Below are 19,236 nucleotides of genomic sequence, written 5' to 3'. Positions count from 1 at the left end.
TACATTGGAATAATGGCAAGAAATGATGCAGCACGATGCATTGAACTAAACGTGTAACAGGTATGCAAAGGCGGTTTTTCAACGAGCATGGAGGGGAGTTGCACAGTCAAGGCAAAAGTAGGGTAAATGTATCCACGTAGGCACACGACTCTCTTTTGAGAGATCAATCAGAGCGAACTAAGTATTTTGCAAAGAGAATTCTTCGAATTCAAGCGATTCAAGGAAGAATCTATGAATGGTATTACGCAACAATAATTATTGACTGAATTATTCAGCAGCTTCATTGCATCAACACAATTACTACGCTAACATATATCTAATTTATTTATTTATATCGACTACCTTTGAAAATGCTTATATTTTTATATAGCATTAGTCAATTAAACTGTATAAAAATACTTTGGTTTACATATATATTTTTATATATGTTTTAATACATTTATATATGTTTAGTACTTTAGCTGCAGTAGTTAGTAATTATTCTAAAATAATTAATATTTTTAATAAAATAATTAATATTTTTGCAAAGTTTAAGTTTATTAAGAAATTTTATATAAATGTATTTTACATATTTTATATATATTCATTTAAAATAACTCCAACAGTTTGGAGCATTTTCGTTAAAAATAAATTTCTCTATATTCATATATTCGCTAATTTCTCACGTTTCAATCAAAAGTATGCGCGTAAACATGCAACTTGATAAATAAAAGTTCTAGGAAAAGAGGAATTTCTCTAATCATTTTCATATTCTACTTCATCATGACATTGGCCATTAGACTCTAGAATATTCGAACGGAAGAGGAAGAGAAAGAACGCAGGATGGGTAAGGTCAAACTGGAGCAGGATAACGCTGTTTAATCTGGTCATCTGTTAAAGAGCAAAGAGGCCGAAAGACGAAAACACACGATCAACCATGTCCGGTGCGTTTAAGGTCAATGCACGGGAACTCGGAGCAACCAAAGAACGCATTCGCATGGCGCGCACTACAAGTGCAAAATATACTGTAAAAGTTACGAATTCGCGATATTCCTGTGGCTGTCACGCTTGTCAATCGTCGCAAACCGTTCATTCCACCAAGCTGTGTAATGAACGTTTACACAGTTACGTACATGTATCGTGCATTCGAAACACGAGTATGACGAAACGAAACGCTGGTAGTACTACTCACCGAGAATCGCCTGGAGGGTTTGCTCGTCCCCGTCCCCGATGACATCCATACCTCCGTTGATAATCGGACCCCTGAGATCTTCCGGGCCCGATCAACGGGCCCCATTTTGTCTCCAGGCTAGAATGTCACTCGACACGACGTCCCACATAGTACGCGACGTTTAATGTAACTCTCTTCCGTTTCTCTCTCTCTCTCTCTCTCTCTCTCTCTCTCTCTTTCTCTTTCTCTTTCTGCCTCTCTCTTTCTCTTCTTTCTGTCTAATTGTTACTCTCAATCTCACGGTTGCACTGTCTGTCTCTTTTTAATCATTTCCCCCTCGAAATTCCACCGAATAAATTCACTCCTTCCGTGTAGTTGCTCCGTTTCCCTTGCACCTTCGAATGCAACGATACGATCTACGAGCGATCGACGTTGAAAATCGGTATGGTAAACGACGACAATGAAAGCTTCGCGAGAGAAAATAAAGGATTATTCCTATACAGTATCCGAAAGAAATCACTACTTGAATCGAGTTTCGTGTAACGTCCTCTTGCTTCTTTCTTTCTCCTTTTTCTTAACTTTTAACTAACGTTGACGAAACGATTTCTCCATACATTATTCTACTGCTGGCTCGTATACCCAGGAGCCGTGTCGAATCCCGAGGCGCGGACTAAACTTGAGTTCCGTACCCGACACCACACGCGCACGATACATAATACATGCAAACGCGCCCCGTGTCGCGCTGAGAACGAACTGGTCACGTGACACGCGTCAGTCTGAGCTGCAAAGGTTTGAAAGAACCGCGCGTTATCACTCAGTCGTAAATATATCCTTCAATTTCGTGAATAAATCTTTTCCGATTCAAGCTTTCTTCATAGGATGGTTAATATTGTTCAGATGTCTTTATATAGTGTATTTGTTGAAACATTGTAGCAATTAATGTAGCGATTTTAAGATGTAAATGAAGCTTTGAACATTAGCAAATAACCTTTATGACTTAAGATGGCGGCACCGAACTGCAACTCGCGCGGTAAAACGAAATCAGTGGGTTCAGTGTCGAAGTGCTTGTTTCGGAAATTATATAGCTGCTTCTTACGGAATGAAAGAATTTGTCATCGGCTGTATACGTTCCAAGAAATGTGAGTTATTAATTTTTTTTCAGACATAAATTTGAAAGATGTACAATTGCATTTCTCGTGATTATTTATTTTTTCACTCGTTAGTGATAGATTTATATGTATATGTGTATTACATATAAGGATTAATAGAACAAAGAATAAATTCTTGTTAGCCATAAAAATAGAATTTTATTTTTAATAAATAATGATCAATGCCGTTTTTCAAAGTGTACAAATATAACAATTGTAACATAACTGTATATGTACCTACATACATTTCATATCTTATAATCTAGAAAACATTAGATAGGGAACATCGATACCATTTTATATATATGTATATAGAGTAATGTAATGTAATATGTATATCATAGATTCAATTATTTTCATTTTTCATATATAATGCAAACGTTTGATAACATGTTCTACTGAAATTGGTATTTAAACCCGTGTTAAACAAAATAACGAAGTACAAGTTGTAGCCACGATCTGAATTTACTGGATTTTATTTCTGAAAATATATAAATAATTTATCTATAAAGTACAGAACTGTAAACAAACATAGAAAATAATCTAATAAAGTTATATTATAAAAATCATTTAAATTACAAATAATAATTCTTTGCAAATAAATATACGTAATCGCGATAGTACTCCATTTTGCTAAAAAAGTACACGTAAACATTGCATGGGTACTATGAACATTTATTACGTCACATAAGTACAATTGAACACCAAAGGGTTTTTAAATTATTATTATTGTTATTGTTATTAATACGTTTACATTAAAGTTTGTTCAAAGATTTATACACTCATAAATAATATACTCCCAATTTGCTTACACTAATACATGGTGTCTTAAAGATAATTTTCTTTCTGTACAACATATGTACAAGTATATATATATATAAATATATATATATATATATTGGTATATATGTATACATTACGTATCACAATATTTCACTCGAAAATTTCACATTCACACTCGTTCGCTTGTAAAAGAGAATAATTCGAAAGACATTATATCGATAATAGTCGATTTTACATGTTCGAAAAAACAGTCGTTACATATAATCATCAAAATTGCATACATAACAATTTGAAATTGAAACGCGCAAGTTAATGAAATATAGTAATTGAAAATTGGAATTTTTTTCGATGCAAATAAATTATATAAAAAACGAATCAGAAATACCATATACAACGATCATTAATCATAGATCTGGGATATATCTGATAACGGTATGTGATAGCAGTGAATACTAATAACTTCAATATCGTTACAACGGCAAAATTGAGTTATAATAGACATTGACATTAATCGAGTTATAATAGATATAGAGACATTGCTGTTCAAACTATTGCCATTTTTGTTGATAAATTTATTTTAACTTTTTCCTTAAAAATCCATAAACCTACTTACTAATAAATTCAACCGATCAAAAAACACAAAGAAAAAAAATAGTGGTTGCTTTAATTCATGAAATTGTATTGAAATTTCATTAAATGTTGATTTTTATTCGAAAAAATAAATAGAATAAATAATTATAGTTTTGTACATAATACTTAGAATGATATACAACAATTTCAATTTTGTTTTTCTACATGAAGATAGATAGTTTGCCTTTCAAGTTTCAAATCAACAAATCCTATAATTTGCTACTTTTTATTTTTATTATTATTATTTTTTTTTTTAATCCGGGATTACCTACGTGGAGATCTAGTGCAGGTACATCCCGGCCCCTAGACCCCCAGGTGGATAATCCCGGGTTAAGTAAAACTACATTTCTTACAACCTTATAACATCATGGGTCAGAGAAGCATATTACAATAGAACTCCACTTATTATATAATAGGAATTCATATAATAGAAGTCCAGTGATTCTCCTTTTTGTTGGTGACTTTTTACTTATACAACGGGAGTTCACATTCAACCAGCAATAAGTGGATTCAACTAGCAAGAGTTCATTTAATTAAATATTGACTAAAATTTTGTTCAAATAAATGGAGTTCTACTGTATCTCTAGTTAGATTTATAACTTATATAATAAACATATTGTACTACCTGCATTCAGTCTTTTAAATCAATTAAAAGTCATGGAAATCAGTGTGTATGTTTTACTATTAAATTAACTAGGAACTACAAATAGATAAAAGTATTTTAATCGACGTGGGTCCCAATTTTATCATTTATCTTTTTTTTTTATTCATGGTTTCATTTTGAAATAACCATTAACCGTTTAACGTTCATTTCTATAACTGTGATATTCAACAGTAACATTAATTTCTTAATAGCTTATTGCACTAGAAAGCTAAGAAAGAATTGCTTATGGCTTACATCGTAGAAAGTATAGACTTCTGAATATTATAGATGCAAGTATTTATAACTGACAAGTCTAATTTGTAACATACACAGAATGAATTTTTTAATAAAAATTTGAATCACTATTTTGATAAATCTTGATATCTCGAGAGTCACATCGAAATATTTTTTTTTTCATTTGTCAAATAGTTTTAATTCCATTTAAGAACAGTATATTCTTTAAAACATAAGTCAATAAACCGTTTACCTTTAACTTGAGCTTTGTGATTGATATTAATTGTCAACAATTGGTCATGGCAGTATAGAAATGGCAGCTTTAGTGAGATGAAACTGATCTTAAATAATTGAGGGTCAGAAAAAATATTGGTCTAGAATCGAAATTCTTTTTGCAGAGTTCCTCCATAGATATTCACTCCTGGACGAAGTAATATGTTGCAGATAATATCCTACAGTAGTTTTGTAAACCTTTTCACAATAATTCTGACAAATTTGTTTGTTTTAATGAATCATTAATTCCCATAATTGTCTTGTTTAGGATTTCAATCTCCTGAACTTGACGATTTTCTACCATCGAGCGTCTGTTCATACAGACAAAGTGCACGATGAACGAATTCGTATTGTTCTGCTGTCTGAACCATACCACCCCTGTCATATCTAAACAAAAAATAAAATTTTTGAATATTCGATTTTGAGTAATTTAAAATTAAAATATTAAATAGTCGAATTTTAGTTTAATTAAAAAAAAATATTTTGTACCTCATTTGGCATAAAATACCCAACACATCTACATTCCCATCTCTTAATAGTTGTGTCATTCCCGTCGCTAAAGCTATGAAACAACCAGTTCGTCCAATTCCTGCACTACAATGAACAACAACTGGACCTGGTAGAGAATTTACTTCTGCAGCTAAACTAACGAGTGTATCCGCAGTTTGAGGTACAGCATGATCCGGCCAGGAATCATACCTACAATTGTTTATTAACATCAAATGGTTTAATGACTGGAAATGCATGACTGGAAATAACTAAAACATATCAGACTTAATGTAATTACCAATAATGTTGTACATGTCTTTTATTTCCTTCATATCGAAGTTCCAAATCTCTGATCGTATAGCCTTCTTTTGCATCGATAGAGTTAACAATGATAGTAAACGATCCAGCTTGCATGCGACAATTCTTATCCAGTGGAAAATATGCTTCACATTTTGTTTTCGTAGCCTCACGTAGCTTCGTCATCATGACTACAGCGGGCACATTTTCTGCCCAGATCATTCTCCAGAAGTCATCAACAGTGTGAGCCAATGGTCCCTGCGTTGCAATATAGCGAGACTCTTCTCCATCGTATCCCTGTTAGATTAAACTCAATAAATAAGACAAGACTAAAATTTTTGTGTATTTTGTTCGTATCTACTTTGTTTTAAACATACTCGAATGTAATTGGCATTGATATAACTAGAAAGAGGATCATCAGAAGAAGCTGGCAAAATCACCCTCGACTGTGGATTTGGTAATACGGAACAATATCTATTCTTTACTCCAGATCCACAAATATCCAATTTCTCAGGCAAGTTAAGAGGAACTTCCCAAAATTCTTTATGTAACCATGTTGGGTCACTGATTGCTTTTTTAAGCTGAGCTCTTGATAGAACATTTCCAGCGCTCAACAAAAATTCCTCCGCAGTACATTCACGAGTAGGTGTAACAATATGTGGTGGGCTTTCCGGAGGAGGCGCTAATTCTATAGTCAAACTTGCACTTGATCCACGTCGTTCTAATAATCCTTTAGCTTTTATACGTATTGGTTCTGGTTTGCGTTCTGGTGTCACCACCGACATTACCTAAAAATAGAGAAATTCGTTAATTTCACATTCTTTTTTTATAATTATCATCATCCATCTGAATGACAGAGAACCATACCTCTGGTAAACCAGTAGCTTGTGTGACAGATGGAGTAGCTTGAACAGATTGAATAGATGGTTTTGTTGCAGGTTGATGAATCCATTCAACTGATCCTATTGCAGGCTTGACAGGCTTTTTTGAATGACCTGCAGCACCTTCCTCTACCAAACCTTTCCTATCACCATCTTCTGTATCTTTTTCACGCGACATTTGTTTCCGCAGCCATAACAAAACCTAAAATGAACATAAAATTTGCTATAGAACGTCTTATTTGAACATATGCAACAAATGATATAGGATTAGAATTTGAGAACAAAATCTTACCAAGAATGTAAAGAGAATGGCGCTACCAATGGCGCAAAGTGCTACGTATACTGGCAATTGCCACTCTAGCCATGATAAATTTGCAGTAGAGCGTACCTCCTGTCCTGTTCGGATACTGAGTTGAGCTGCTTGCAAATCCATTCCAGTATCATCCAGTCCCGCTATGGACTGTGGAGTCCTGTGTGTAAAAAGTTCATATCTTAAACTAATATCAAATAAATTAATGATATTTCCAACAATTAGATATCAGATACAAAGTTTTTTGAATGTGTACCTGTGATGAGATGTAGTTGACATTCCCTTTGTAGATGGTAATAAAGGTATAGGCAACACAGTATCTGTGTGCCACTTTCGTTCAGTAATTAAGTAAAATTTCTCTAAGGGATCTGATCTGTCATCATAACTTGAGATGTCATAATAATTTGCGTCATTTACATAGTGGTTAATCAAAGGAGTACTTGTAGCTCCTGCAACAAATGAAATTGTTCTCAAATAATCATAATACATTATATTATATTGCATTGGTATATTATTGATATAACACATAAAAAATAATCTAGATTAATGCATTAAAAATAGTTTAACTAGTTACTATGAAAAATGTTGCTGCTTTCTATATTGATCAACAGAATATTATCAGATGTCAGATATCCTTTAAATATTATAATACAACACTATCCCTTAACACACTTATAGAAATTTACATTCGAGAATAATAACCGATATCTTTAGGATGTCGTAATGTACAAATTTGTGTTACACGTAGAAGCCCACACACGTTAAACGAAAACCTTTGACCAAAAGGAGAACAATGTTTTAAGTTTCCCCTTTTATCAACAATATCAAACACTTGTCCATGATTTGGTATGATCTGTCAATTAACAACGGCATGTTCCACTTGACGATAATCTGAATTTCTTTGAGTCTCATGGAAAAATCCTCGGATGTAGTTCTTTCCGACTTCCGTGCGGTCACGCAGGAAGTAAACATCTTGTTAATTTTATAAACGAAGCGCCAAGGAAATTCTGAAGTAGGGAAGAGTGACTGGGCAACGTGAGCAGATGGAGTATACACCAATGAGAGAACTGCATGTGACAAGTGGATGAATAGATGTCGTTCCAGTCACTCACACAACTATACACTATATGTACACATGTACTTCCCACTTATACATAAATACAAAAACACGAATAGATTACATCCTGTTTTCATGATTGTGTGCACAAAGGCTCGACCGTGTGTATATGTATTGACGATGATCGTATAAATGAGGAAAAAAAAAATATTCAAAATAATGAAAATTCGATCAATACCTTTGGTCAGAAACAAGCACATGATGAATACAAAAGTCGTACGATCGAAAGTAACGTACAAATCACGATTTGAAAGTAACGGTTGCGTGGACGTGTAAACAGCCATGTTGATATTGCTAACAGAAGCTAATAGTCAGTCTCGACTGCGCAAGTTTCTCGTTCAAACTGCCGAAGACAGTTCGCTTCTGTATCGTGATCTGGACTTCGGTTCTCTTCGGCTTTGCACTCGGTTACATATGGGGGTAAACACAAGCCAATCAGCGACAAGCCATACGCAAACGGCAGCCAATCGCGCGCTTGATTTACTACTAATACCATAAATTTGGCGGGAGGGACTAAAGATGAATGAAAGCGAAGCACGTGCAACTAATGATAGTAAAGTGCATTCGGAATCAAGTTTTACGTTTGCCTATTGAGTCGGGACAAAGCGTTTTGCATCCTGTTCCGGCTATTGCACAAATACATGTTTCGATTCGTTTCAAACTTCTTTCAACGATTACACGAGTACATTCATGTTTATGAGTAACAATATGCTACGAAACAGTTATTTAAGAATATATGAACACGATAGAAAATTTAAATCATTCAATAATTACAAGTTTTTAAAATTTCGAGCTTTGGTAGCTTTTAAACTTTTGAAGTTCCTTAGTTTCTTATATTATGTACATTACATTACTACATATATACTACAATTAAACTTTTCAAAGATTAAAGATTTATCATTTTCTCAAAAAAATTTATCAATATTTTCGAAACCAACTATTAAATCGGATTCGAGATAAATTAAGATTGAAACGGCTACTCATAAAAATTTATCTATTGATCGATTTGGGAAACCCTTTTCTATTTAATAGCTCAAAAAATAAATAGCTTTAACAAAATAGTTTAACAAAATAGTTTTACAAAATTTGGTAATTACGAATTTTTTCATTCAATATTAGTTTCTAAAAATTAGTTTTATTTCATCCTATAGCTATACTATATATTAAAAATAAAATCATTGCAAGTTCTTTCACTTAACTTTGTAAGTTAATACAAACGTCTCGATATTTCTTAGTGTTATTAGTTATTGTATAGATGAAATTTGTTGCATATATTGAAAAAAATAACAAAAAACGCGAGTTATACTTATTTACATATATGCGTCACGGTGGTTAACATTAAAAGAAATATTTTTCTGACTCATATCTTGGCGATGAATCATTCTGCACGTGCATAAGTTATAAAATTAAAGTTCGCCATGAAGAAATGAAAAACTACAAAAAAAAAAAAAAAAAAAAAAATGAACGAAAATTTCAAATTACCGTGTATGAGATCTCGGTTATAACACTGTCTCATGTTTGCATTTGTACTGTACTTTTCCATCTGTTTGAAATCGTTAAACGACCATGATTTTGCTTCTTTCCCTTTCTTATTTTTTCTTTTACGCAAGCAACATCCACGTACAACCAGCGTAGAAGCAATCTTCGTTTATCTCATGACAGATACATGATACAAAACAGCGTTGATCTTGCCCCAAATTAAAAAAATAATAGCCTTTTAATATCAGCCCAACTTTATCAATTGTTCATTGGTTAAGACAATATTGAATCGACGTGAACGTCGAAGCGTGCGCCTTACGCATTTCTCAAGAATATCTCGATGAATCAGAAAACCGGATGTTGCCTATTCATCCCTGCCATACGACCGACATCCAGTATTCGCTCTGTTCGAATCTCTCGTTTCTATTTACCATTCAACCTTCCGAATTTTCGTAAATAAAATTCCAATACGATGATAATCTGCAATTTTCATTGTTTAAAGTTGTCTTTTTTTTTTAACTGTATTTTTCGAAATTTTCATCTTCGTAATTTCTTCCGATTTTTCGTCACTATATGTATTTCTTCTTAGAACGTTGCAATATCCAGATTTTTCAATTATCTTCTTTTTTTAACTAACAATATATTGCACTAATTATTCATGTAACATAATACTGTATTCTGACGTTCAACGAACTGTAGTTTCCCGGAAGCTGCCTACCGATGTTCGTCACTCAACAATGCTGACCGACTTATTGTTGTAACATCGGTTTCACTGGCTGAAAGATCAATAACCAACCTAGCAGAACCGAATCTTCAAAACTTTCCTGTATTTATCCGACGTATTCGTAAATTAATTAATTTGAGCCTGCTGTCACAGACGAGCGAAGCCAATTCTCCTGGTATTGGCAAATACCGGCATTGATTGATTGTACAAACATAATTCTTCATAGAAAAAAATTCGTGTTTACCGTTAACTCTCAACTGGTAAAAAATATACTTTATGTACATGCTTGTGAATACATTTACTCGATAACATTGTATACTGTAACGATTTGACATTCAATGGCACATTTTTCCTCGTAACGTTATTTCGTAATATCTTCGTAATTAATTCAACGATAAGAAAGATAAACGAACGAACTATTAAAAAACCTTCGGTGTTTGCTTATGAATCACTGATCAATTTCAATATTTGTTTCAATCAAGTTGAAAAATCGTGATGAAATCATGATTATTATATAAGAAGAAATTGATGTGAATTCGCGGCAGAGAAAAGAAAACTGATCAAACACAGGTTATAGCACTGGAAGGGGGAGCTATTAACAGAGACGAAGTTTTACGAGTGTAAAGAAGCGTGGACCTGTACGAATCGTAGCCATGGCACGAACTAAATTGGAAGCTTTATTCACCCTTCGGAGGGAGCTTACGAGCTTTCGTAGGGCGCATGCAGCCAGACACGCACTTGCGTAAAATTGCGTACCGTCGATTCGGAAGAGAAACGCGTGGGTTGTATCGAGACGACTTTCAAGGGTTTTTTCTGTCGAGTACCCTACGGAGAGCATTGCGAAAATACGTGGAAGAAAAATTTAGGGATTCACCGTTGTCCAAATGTTTTATAGACTATTTATAACTTTTTATCACTTTATAAATCTTTGCAATTTTACTTAATAAAAAGATTGATTCTAGGATAGTGATAAAGGATTTATACGTTTTTTTGCAGTAAACGTATTTCTTTATTCAATCTTTATACGAAATGTAACTTTCGAGTCTAAAGATGAATATTTTATAATTTTTTGTTATTAAGTAACTGTACAATAAAAATAAATAATAAAAGATATACATGCACAAGCTATTTATCAAAAAGTAATTGAGACTATTTTAAAAAAGTAATCTACATTTATCTAATTATTTATTTTTATTGTACAGATAATCTACAGTCAAAAATTAGTGTTTTAAAAACAAACTTTAGAAACACGCATAGAATTTTACTAGATAAGTTGATCTATAAATTTTTACAAATTTATTATAAAAATGTGCAATTTTAAGTTTAACAAGTGTGAAAACGTACACGCTTGCAACTTCAATTAATGAAAAAATGAATTTTAATTATGTTCATATAAAAGATTATTTGTGATACGTAGCGTGTACAAATTTAATCGCATATATGAATTTATCGTTGATTTTCAAATTAATTTTTGAAAAGTTTAATTAAAAATATTTGACATAAAAGATTATAAAAAAATTGGTATCTTAAACACATATTGTGTCGGGATAAAAATTAATTACTATAGCGCGATAAGGTACGATAAATTTTCAAAGAATTTTACCATTTACACGACTAAATACACACATCCCCAAGTTCAATGAAAAGTCATTTAACATTTTCTATAAAACCTTCGTTGTGAATTGTGAGTCATTGGCCGCAGTCCTCGCAACATCTGCCGATAAAGCACTTTCGAAAAATGTCTATTCCTTTCGATCGCTTAAAAAATACTTCGGACTTTTATATGAATTTTTTTATTTCAATCATTAAATTTAATGGTTCAGTTTCTAAACCTCTAATTTTGTAAGTCTTACTTTTTTTACTTTTTCACTTGTATTTTTTTATTAATAAAAAATATTTAATTAATCGCGTTTAAGTTTTAGTTTAAATTTTATTGGACGAAAAGAAATCGAAAAAAAAAAAAAAAATGAATAGAGGCTTAATAAGCATGGAAAGAAAATCTGCAAGAACTTCGAAAGTTTTGGAAAACGTTTTATTTTCGAGGACGTGAGTAGAAAAAAATCGTGATGATCGTGACACGATGGTTTCTAAGGGCAATAAACATAACTACTCTGAGCAGTACCTTGATGTTTCCTTTTAGGATGTTCTGCCCGGTCAGCCAAGACTTCCTTCGTCCACAAAAGTGGCTGTCACGGCGTGTCAAAAAGCAAAAGAAAAGAAGCAATTTTCTCGATGCTTATTCGCCGAACATGTGCAACACACTTCACGTACTTCCGTTCTTTATCTTTGACTTTCTTCTTTTCCTCCTTTGCACCTGGAACCTTACAAAAATCACATGTATGTTAAATATTTGATGTGCACGTTAAAAATGTGAATGTTTGAAAAGATTCGAATAATCGAGTATTTAAAATTAATTAATACGAACATTCAGCAATCACAAAATTTCATATATAGCCGATAAAAAATCGTCGATATTTTAAATTGTAATTGTGATCTCATGAAAAACATCATAATTTACTTATTGTGAGCCTCATTTTAAAACGTGAAGCTCCCATTTTGACGATCTTGAGTTCGTTTTTTTTTTTCAAAAGTATTTTTATATTATGCAGCGGAAGGGAAAGTAAGGATACTTTTATTCTCGAAAATTGTAAAAATTCAAATAACTCTAAAATTATTGAAAGAATTTTTTTCATAAGCTAGAATTTTCTCTTTACAATGAACCTGCGAAATTTGTTGTGCGATTCTTTTTCTTCATTGCACTTTATTGCATGGTTAGACAACAAAAATTCAAGAAATTCTGACATTTCATCGTTTAACTTTAATATTCAAAATTTAATAAAATGAAAAAAGCGTCAACAGCTGCAAATGTTGCAGACTCGCTGCAAAAAGAACATTTCAACCTTCAAGACCATGATGGATTTAGTCAAGAAATTATAATATTTTTTCATTGATTTCGCAGATGTTTGAATTTTTACAATTTTCGAAAACAAAAGTAACTACTGTATAATGTCTCAGCTACTGCATAATGTTTTTTTGAAAAAAGAAACAAATTCAAGATTGTCAAAGTAAAGGTTTCAGATTTTAAAATGTCTGGCCAACTGAATTATTGTACGATCCTTTTTCACAAAATTATAATAGTTTAGAATATCGACAATTTTTCATCAAGCATATCAATAACCCTAAAAGAACTATTTCTTAGAGGGAAACTAATCGTCTTCAGCTTTTATTAATTTCTTAATTAATTATATAATTAGTATTCAATTTTCAAAAAATAAGTGACTCAATTCTACAAATTTGTCATCTGTCGATATAGATAATATAAATAAATAATGGTAAATTATAAGAAGTAAATTTAAAAGAATGTTTGGGTAACATCAGTTTTGTTTATTTTTCAATTTCTGCAGTTTGTCAGTATTTTTCTCAAGTATGACGAATTTGTAGAGAATCTCTCTTGAAATGTTAATATTTAATAGTGATTGCACGACTGTATTTTTAATGAAAGATGATACGAGCTGCCTTGGTTAAAGTAGATTAGACCATGCCGAATCGATTTTCCGACGGTAGGTTGTCTCATGATAGAGTGACTCATAGGAAATCTACGTGACCATATTCCTGATATCCTTAATTAAAATGTTATCTAGTATCGCACGCAAATGTAAATTCTATAAATGTAATTTCATGCTTAATCGTCCTTAATCAAATTACGATTTTGTGCAAATACAAAAAAAAAAAAAAAAATACAATTAAATTTTTATTTATGTTTTCTTGGATGATCCTATCGCTATCCTAGATAACGAGCAATCCTCAAGAAACAAATGGATCAGTCAGGAGTCACGCTGATTAACTCCGTAAGTTAAAATGCAAGATAAAATAATAATTGCAGACACTATTTTCCACAATTTATTTTGAATCTTACGATAAGAAAATTCTCAAAGATAAATTCTTTATTCTTCTAGGTTAGTTTTCTTAGCTGAATGTAGATGCATTTAGATGTATCTATTGTATTCTGTTATGTAAACGTAGAGTTAATCAGTTTTGACTCGAATAAAGCCGCTGTCGTTTACGTAGATTCTTAGATACGATCACGATTGTAAGTTTGATTTACTCGAAACCAACTTATTCACTACCTCGAATCGAATCGAATCGAAGAAGATCTGTGAATAACGCCCGCTCACCTACTCGTTAGTTAGTTTCTCGGTCAACATCGCGTTACTCATTGGGCATCTCCCGTCAGTGTGATCCTTGAAAAATTCATCGTCCCACGTCTGTCGCGTTTCAAGAGGAACGACCGGCAAACACCACCACAGCGCGGCGGTCCATTCAAAGATCACCAGCAGAGATCTCGGCGTCGATTCACCCCACAGCGTTGCAGCTATTACGAGAAACAGTTGACCATCAGCTGTACGCGTATACTCCGCGCGAGACGATGACTGCGATTTGATTGCGATTCGATTACGATTGTCTTATACTATAGATAATAGTACCGTCGCACCTTTCCTCTCTTGTCTTCTCTTGTCTCTAATGATCTCTACACCCTTCTCTGAACGAAGTTCAGAGATATAGACGTTAGCCACGATCCATTCTCCATTCAACGCGTAGACGTTTATGTCCAACGTCAATCTTGCGAGTTCGGATCGAGAAGTTCAGTGACGAAGTGAAAGTAGCACGACGCCGGCAACTTCCATCGGACGCATCTGAATGGCGTCTGAACGAGTTGCGAAATGACGGCCAACTGCATTCACCTCTTTCGGTGGTTGTGGAGGGTGGTGAGGTGGAGTACAGACGCGCGCATTCGTGACACGGATACGAGGCGACCTGCCTTCCCCTCAGCTAGCCCCGCTTCATCCTCTGAACAAGCCAGCTACCACGGTCGACGGTAGCTGCGGCTACCGACGGTGTCGCTCTTTCTTCTTCCTTTCTCGTGTTCTACCCCTCCTGGTTACTACCTGCATACTTTTTCACTTCCCCTATTCACCCACCCCCTTCTCGAGGTTGCCACGCATCGTTCGTCTTTATCAGAAAGGATAGAACAGTGTTCGCTTGTATGCACTGCTCTGTGTGTCGTTAGTGTGTCTTTTCTTTCAGCTTCGATGGTAAGCAGTTTCATGCTATATTATTTTCGGATAATTCAGGGACGGTTAATCTCGCGTAGAAATTCATCGGTCCGGCCTGCATTTGCTCAACCTATTTTACGGTCGTTAGGGTAATTCGGTTTTCGAAAGCGTTCGACGAATCAATGGATAGAAAGGCAAAGGCGGATCGATCGAATATTTAAAATAAATCCTTGTTAAACACTCGCTTTATAGTGGAGAATCACACTTCTGGTCGATGCTAGTTTACAGCCAGAAGATGCAGAGGAAGGTCACACGAGAGGAGAACATAATGAATCCATTTTCGTTGACTAAGTAATTAAAAATGTTTTATTTAGTACAAGTTTAGTTAATCTTGTCATAATGACACGTATGAAAATTGTATAAGAAAAATCCGATATTTGTGATATCTGTTGATGTTACGTGGTAGGTAAGAGATATTTCTCCATGTGAACAACTTAAAAGATCTAAAGATGCAAGCTTTTTAAAAATAAATAATAAATGGATAGACAATGTTTCATAAGAAACAAGTAATATTAGTTTAGTGTATTTAGTGAAATTACTACTAAACTCGTCAATATGACGGATTTTTGATTTTCTTTCTTTTTCGATTGCTGAAACGATGCTGATATTCTTTGTCAAAATTGACATTGACTTCTGTTTAGACACGATTGTATAAATCTGTTTATTATAATTATTATCATTTAAACTGTACGTAGAATATTTTGATAGATATTAGTTTTGGTATTAATTATTAATTTAATTGTTCATCGATGACAAAAATTTATGAAACTAGTAACTAAAAAAATCATTCTTTTGTGCCTGCTCAATATTTACACTGTCACAATTTATTTCTAAAAGACGCCTCGCATAGTTCTTTCAATATAGTTCGCTTCAATCTACATTCCCAACATGCACTTTTGCACGCGGGGAAACACGAATCGTCCCTTTCGACTGTCGACTTTGTCTTCCAATCTTCACTTCGAACGGGGAACGAGTCCTTTGTAGCGGTGCATTATACTAATGCGAAGGGCAGAGCAAAAGATAAGAAAGAAAGACAGTTAACAAGCGTGAAAACGAAAAAAAAAAAAAAAAAATTGAAACTTCGAGCTTAGTGGCTTATATACATCTTATATCGCAAAATCGATCATGACCCACTTTATATTATCAATCCACCTTCTCCCAATTCGTTCTTCAATGCTTCTTTATTTCGACCCAAATAATTTATTGTCGGTGATAATTCTGTATTATCGATCTACTCTGTACCAATTTATTTTACAACCCTTTTCATTCATCCACGAAAGGCCATGAAAGAAGTTTATATTTCTTTCGTTTATTCTATTTGCATTCCAGGGCTCGTGCGATTCTTTGATTTCGACTCCCATTTCCCCTCTCAGTCCCTTCCAGGATGTCTGCGTTACCCCTCTTTTCGTTCATCTGTGCCCGAGTAGCAATTGAAAGGTAGCAAGAAAGGGAATGTTGGGGAAGCAGAATGCCGAGAGGAGGGAATGTTGAATGAGGATTCGAGGCTGAAGCGAGAGCTAGCTGATTCACTGGGAAAAGGGGAAGAGGGAGGACTGGTTGCAGAGAGGTCAGACAGGGGAAAACAAGCTAGCCGAGAGAAGGGCGAAGCAAGGGGCTAGAATGTAGGCTAGTCTCGTGGGCGAACCGCGTCCCCAATCGATATACACGCAGCAAACCACTTCTCCATCCCCTATTCCGCGACCTTTGGTTTCGTTACGATCTTAAATCGAATTGGCTAGGCTTTTATCGATCCCGCGCAATGAACTCGGTCGTGCGTTGCATTTCTAATCCATTCCTCAAGGAATACAGGCCAATATGTATTTAGGCTGTAATCGTTTCTCTTTGTTTGTTTGCTATATATCGATTTCAACGATGTTGACATAAATGCGGAAATCTTGTTTGTAACACCCAAGTTATCTGAACTACTTAAGCTTTCCCTTTCCCAGAGAAAGAACTCTGATTTTCCATGTGAGAGAAATCGTAAAAATATTGTATTTTGTTGCCAATTATTTTTTATTAAACTTGGTTACGGGGTTATCCTGAAAAATATGAAATGTTCCATGCTTAAAAAGTGTTAATGCAAATTACAAAAGTGTCTCTTATCATATTTTATTATATATATTAAGTATGTTATTTATTAGTTTCTTCATGAAATATTATTCGATTTTTACAAATCTATTTATATAAAGAACATCAACATTTTTTGTAAATTTTTTTAAGATCAATTTGAAAAATCAATAGAATCAATATTTCATTAAAGCACAATCTTTATCTGAATTAAAGCAACGATATTATAAAGTTTTTGCGTTATTAAAATTTTTTAGAACCTGTTCTTAAAAATCGATTTCATTTTCACGTATAGATAAAATTATCATAAAATGATTTCATTTTCAATTTATAATTTAATCATTTAATATTTAATATTTTAATTTAATATTTGTATTCTAATATAGATGAGAAAATAGTTCTAAAAGTTGTACAAGGTATCTGTAATATTGAAAATTAATCAATGAGAATAGAGAAATTGGTATGAAGAATATCAAAGTCATTTTATCAGTAATTTATTATTTATTTTAATTGAATTATTTTACTAAGTTAGAAATGGTATCTGTAATATTGTTACATTTATAGTATTTATAGTCATTGTATTTATAGTCATATTTATTGCCATTGTTATTTATCCTTTTCAATGGATAATACAGTATGACTTTGATATCTTTTTTGTAGTCAGAGAAATTGTAAAGAATAAATGGAACATTTTGGAAAAGAAATTTAGAATTATTTCATTATTTTTTGATAAAAAATACAACATAATTTTTTTGGTAAAATATTATATTATTTTTTCTAATATACACCATACATTTTTGATAGCAAAGGTTTTTCATAGCAAAATGTGCTGCCAAAGTTGCAAATACAATAATATTCGTTTTCAAATCCCTTGACAGAAAATAAATTGCTCTTTAATAACTGTAATATTTATTGTAATAATTAATAATTAATATTGTTATTATTATATTGTACTGTAATATTATAATAACTATGCATTCAATTCACTTTCAAAGATTTATAGTTTTGCACGTAATTGTAATAAGTGAAAATCCAAAATTAATGATTATAACATTAGACAAAAAAATATAGAAAATAAGATGATGATGTGAAATCAAATGTCTATATGTAATATTTTTTGTGCGAAACTAATACACATTTGAATAGAAATTTATTTATTTATTGTTAATAAAAGAATTTGCAGATCTAACTATAGTAGAAGTCCATTTATATAAAAACTTGTCGGGAAACAAACAGTTTATATAGAATGGTCCAATAAGAATTAGCATTTAAATGTCTCTGCTAATGCTAATTTTTATTGGTTTAGATTAAATTTAAATAAATGGATTCAACAAAGGTTCATTTAATCGAATATCGAGTAAAGTTTTATCCACATAAATGAAATTCACATAAATGGAGTTCCATTATATTTATTTTTTCATTAATAATTTTTTGTCATTGTGTCAATTTGAAGGATAAATTAAATTTAAAAGAATGAGAGATAAACGAGAGTTGAAATACTTAATGACTTGCTTATTTCTCAATTGCTTGTGTATCAGGTCAGGCTTATTTCCAACAACGAAACGTATACGGTTCTATTAACCTTCTTTATATATACTTGGTCGTACCAGTTTCCTGATGTGTAATATACGCACACATACAACTGCACATACAAACACCTAAAACTTACAACACACAGGAAAGCAAGTTGAATTTTATTTCCTCATAGTAGGCGAATAGAAAAGCTTCTATTAGATCGAAAGCTTGTGCTAAACAAAAAAATTTTCCGATATCATTAGGTTCAATCTGCTATTCCGCAGGAAACGGAGGTTCTTAGAATCGAATTATCTGTCACTTTCTTTTTTTTCGCGGATCATCGAATTGACATTGAAGCGAAAAACAATCGGCGATGATATCT

At 32.9% G+C, this 19,236-nt stretch overlaps 1 protein-coding gene across 6 annotated transcripts; it reads right to left on the bottom strand.

The window, feature by feature from the left end:
* Nucleotides 1-4,041: 4,041 nt before the first annotated feature.
* LOC122533249 (tyrosine-protein phosphatase non-receptor type 5-like) lies at nt 4,042-14,858 on the bottom strand. 6 transcript variants are annotated; one of them, XM_043662762.1, is made up of 10 exons: nt 14,651-14,858; nt 14,334-14,530; nt 12,281-12,479; nt 7,095-7,287; nt 6,821-7,025; nt 6,515-6,730; nt 6,025-6,435; nt 5,649-5,944; nt 5,351-5,560; nt 4,042-5,248 (listed from the first exon to the last, which is right to left on the bottom strand). In XM_043662762.1, exons 4-10 carry the CDS (start codon nt 7,115-7,117, stop codon nt 5,134-5,136), a joined length of 1,476 nt encoding a protein of 491 aa, XP_043518697.1. In that variant the 5' UTR covers nt 7,118-7,287; nt 12,281-12,479; nt 14,334-14,530; nt 14,651-14,858; the 3' UTR covers nt 4,042-5,133. The 6 variants fall into 6 exon arrangements, with proteins under 6 accessions (XP_043518697.1, XP_043518698.1, XP_043518696.1 ...); XM_043662763.1 differs by having other exon boundaries at nt 14,338-14,530; XM_043662761.1 differs by lacking the exons at nt 12,281-12,479; nt 14,334-14,530; nt 14,651-14,858 and adding an exon at nt 9,438-9,504.
* Nucleotides 14,859-19,236: the final 4,378 nt, after the last annotated feature.

The sequence above is a fragment of the Frieseomelitta varia genome, unplaced genomic scaffold (assembly GCF_011392965.1).
Source record: "Frieseomelitta varia isolate USP_RPSP 00005682 unplaced genomic scaffold, Fvar_1.2 scaffold_513, whole genome shotgun sequence".
NCBI lineage: Eukaryota > Metazoa > Arthropoda > Insecta > Hymenoptera > Apidae > Frieseomelitta > Frieseomelitta varia.
This window is presented reverse-complemented; position numbering and strand designations above follow the sequence as displayed.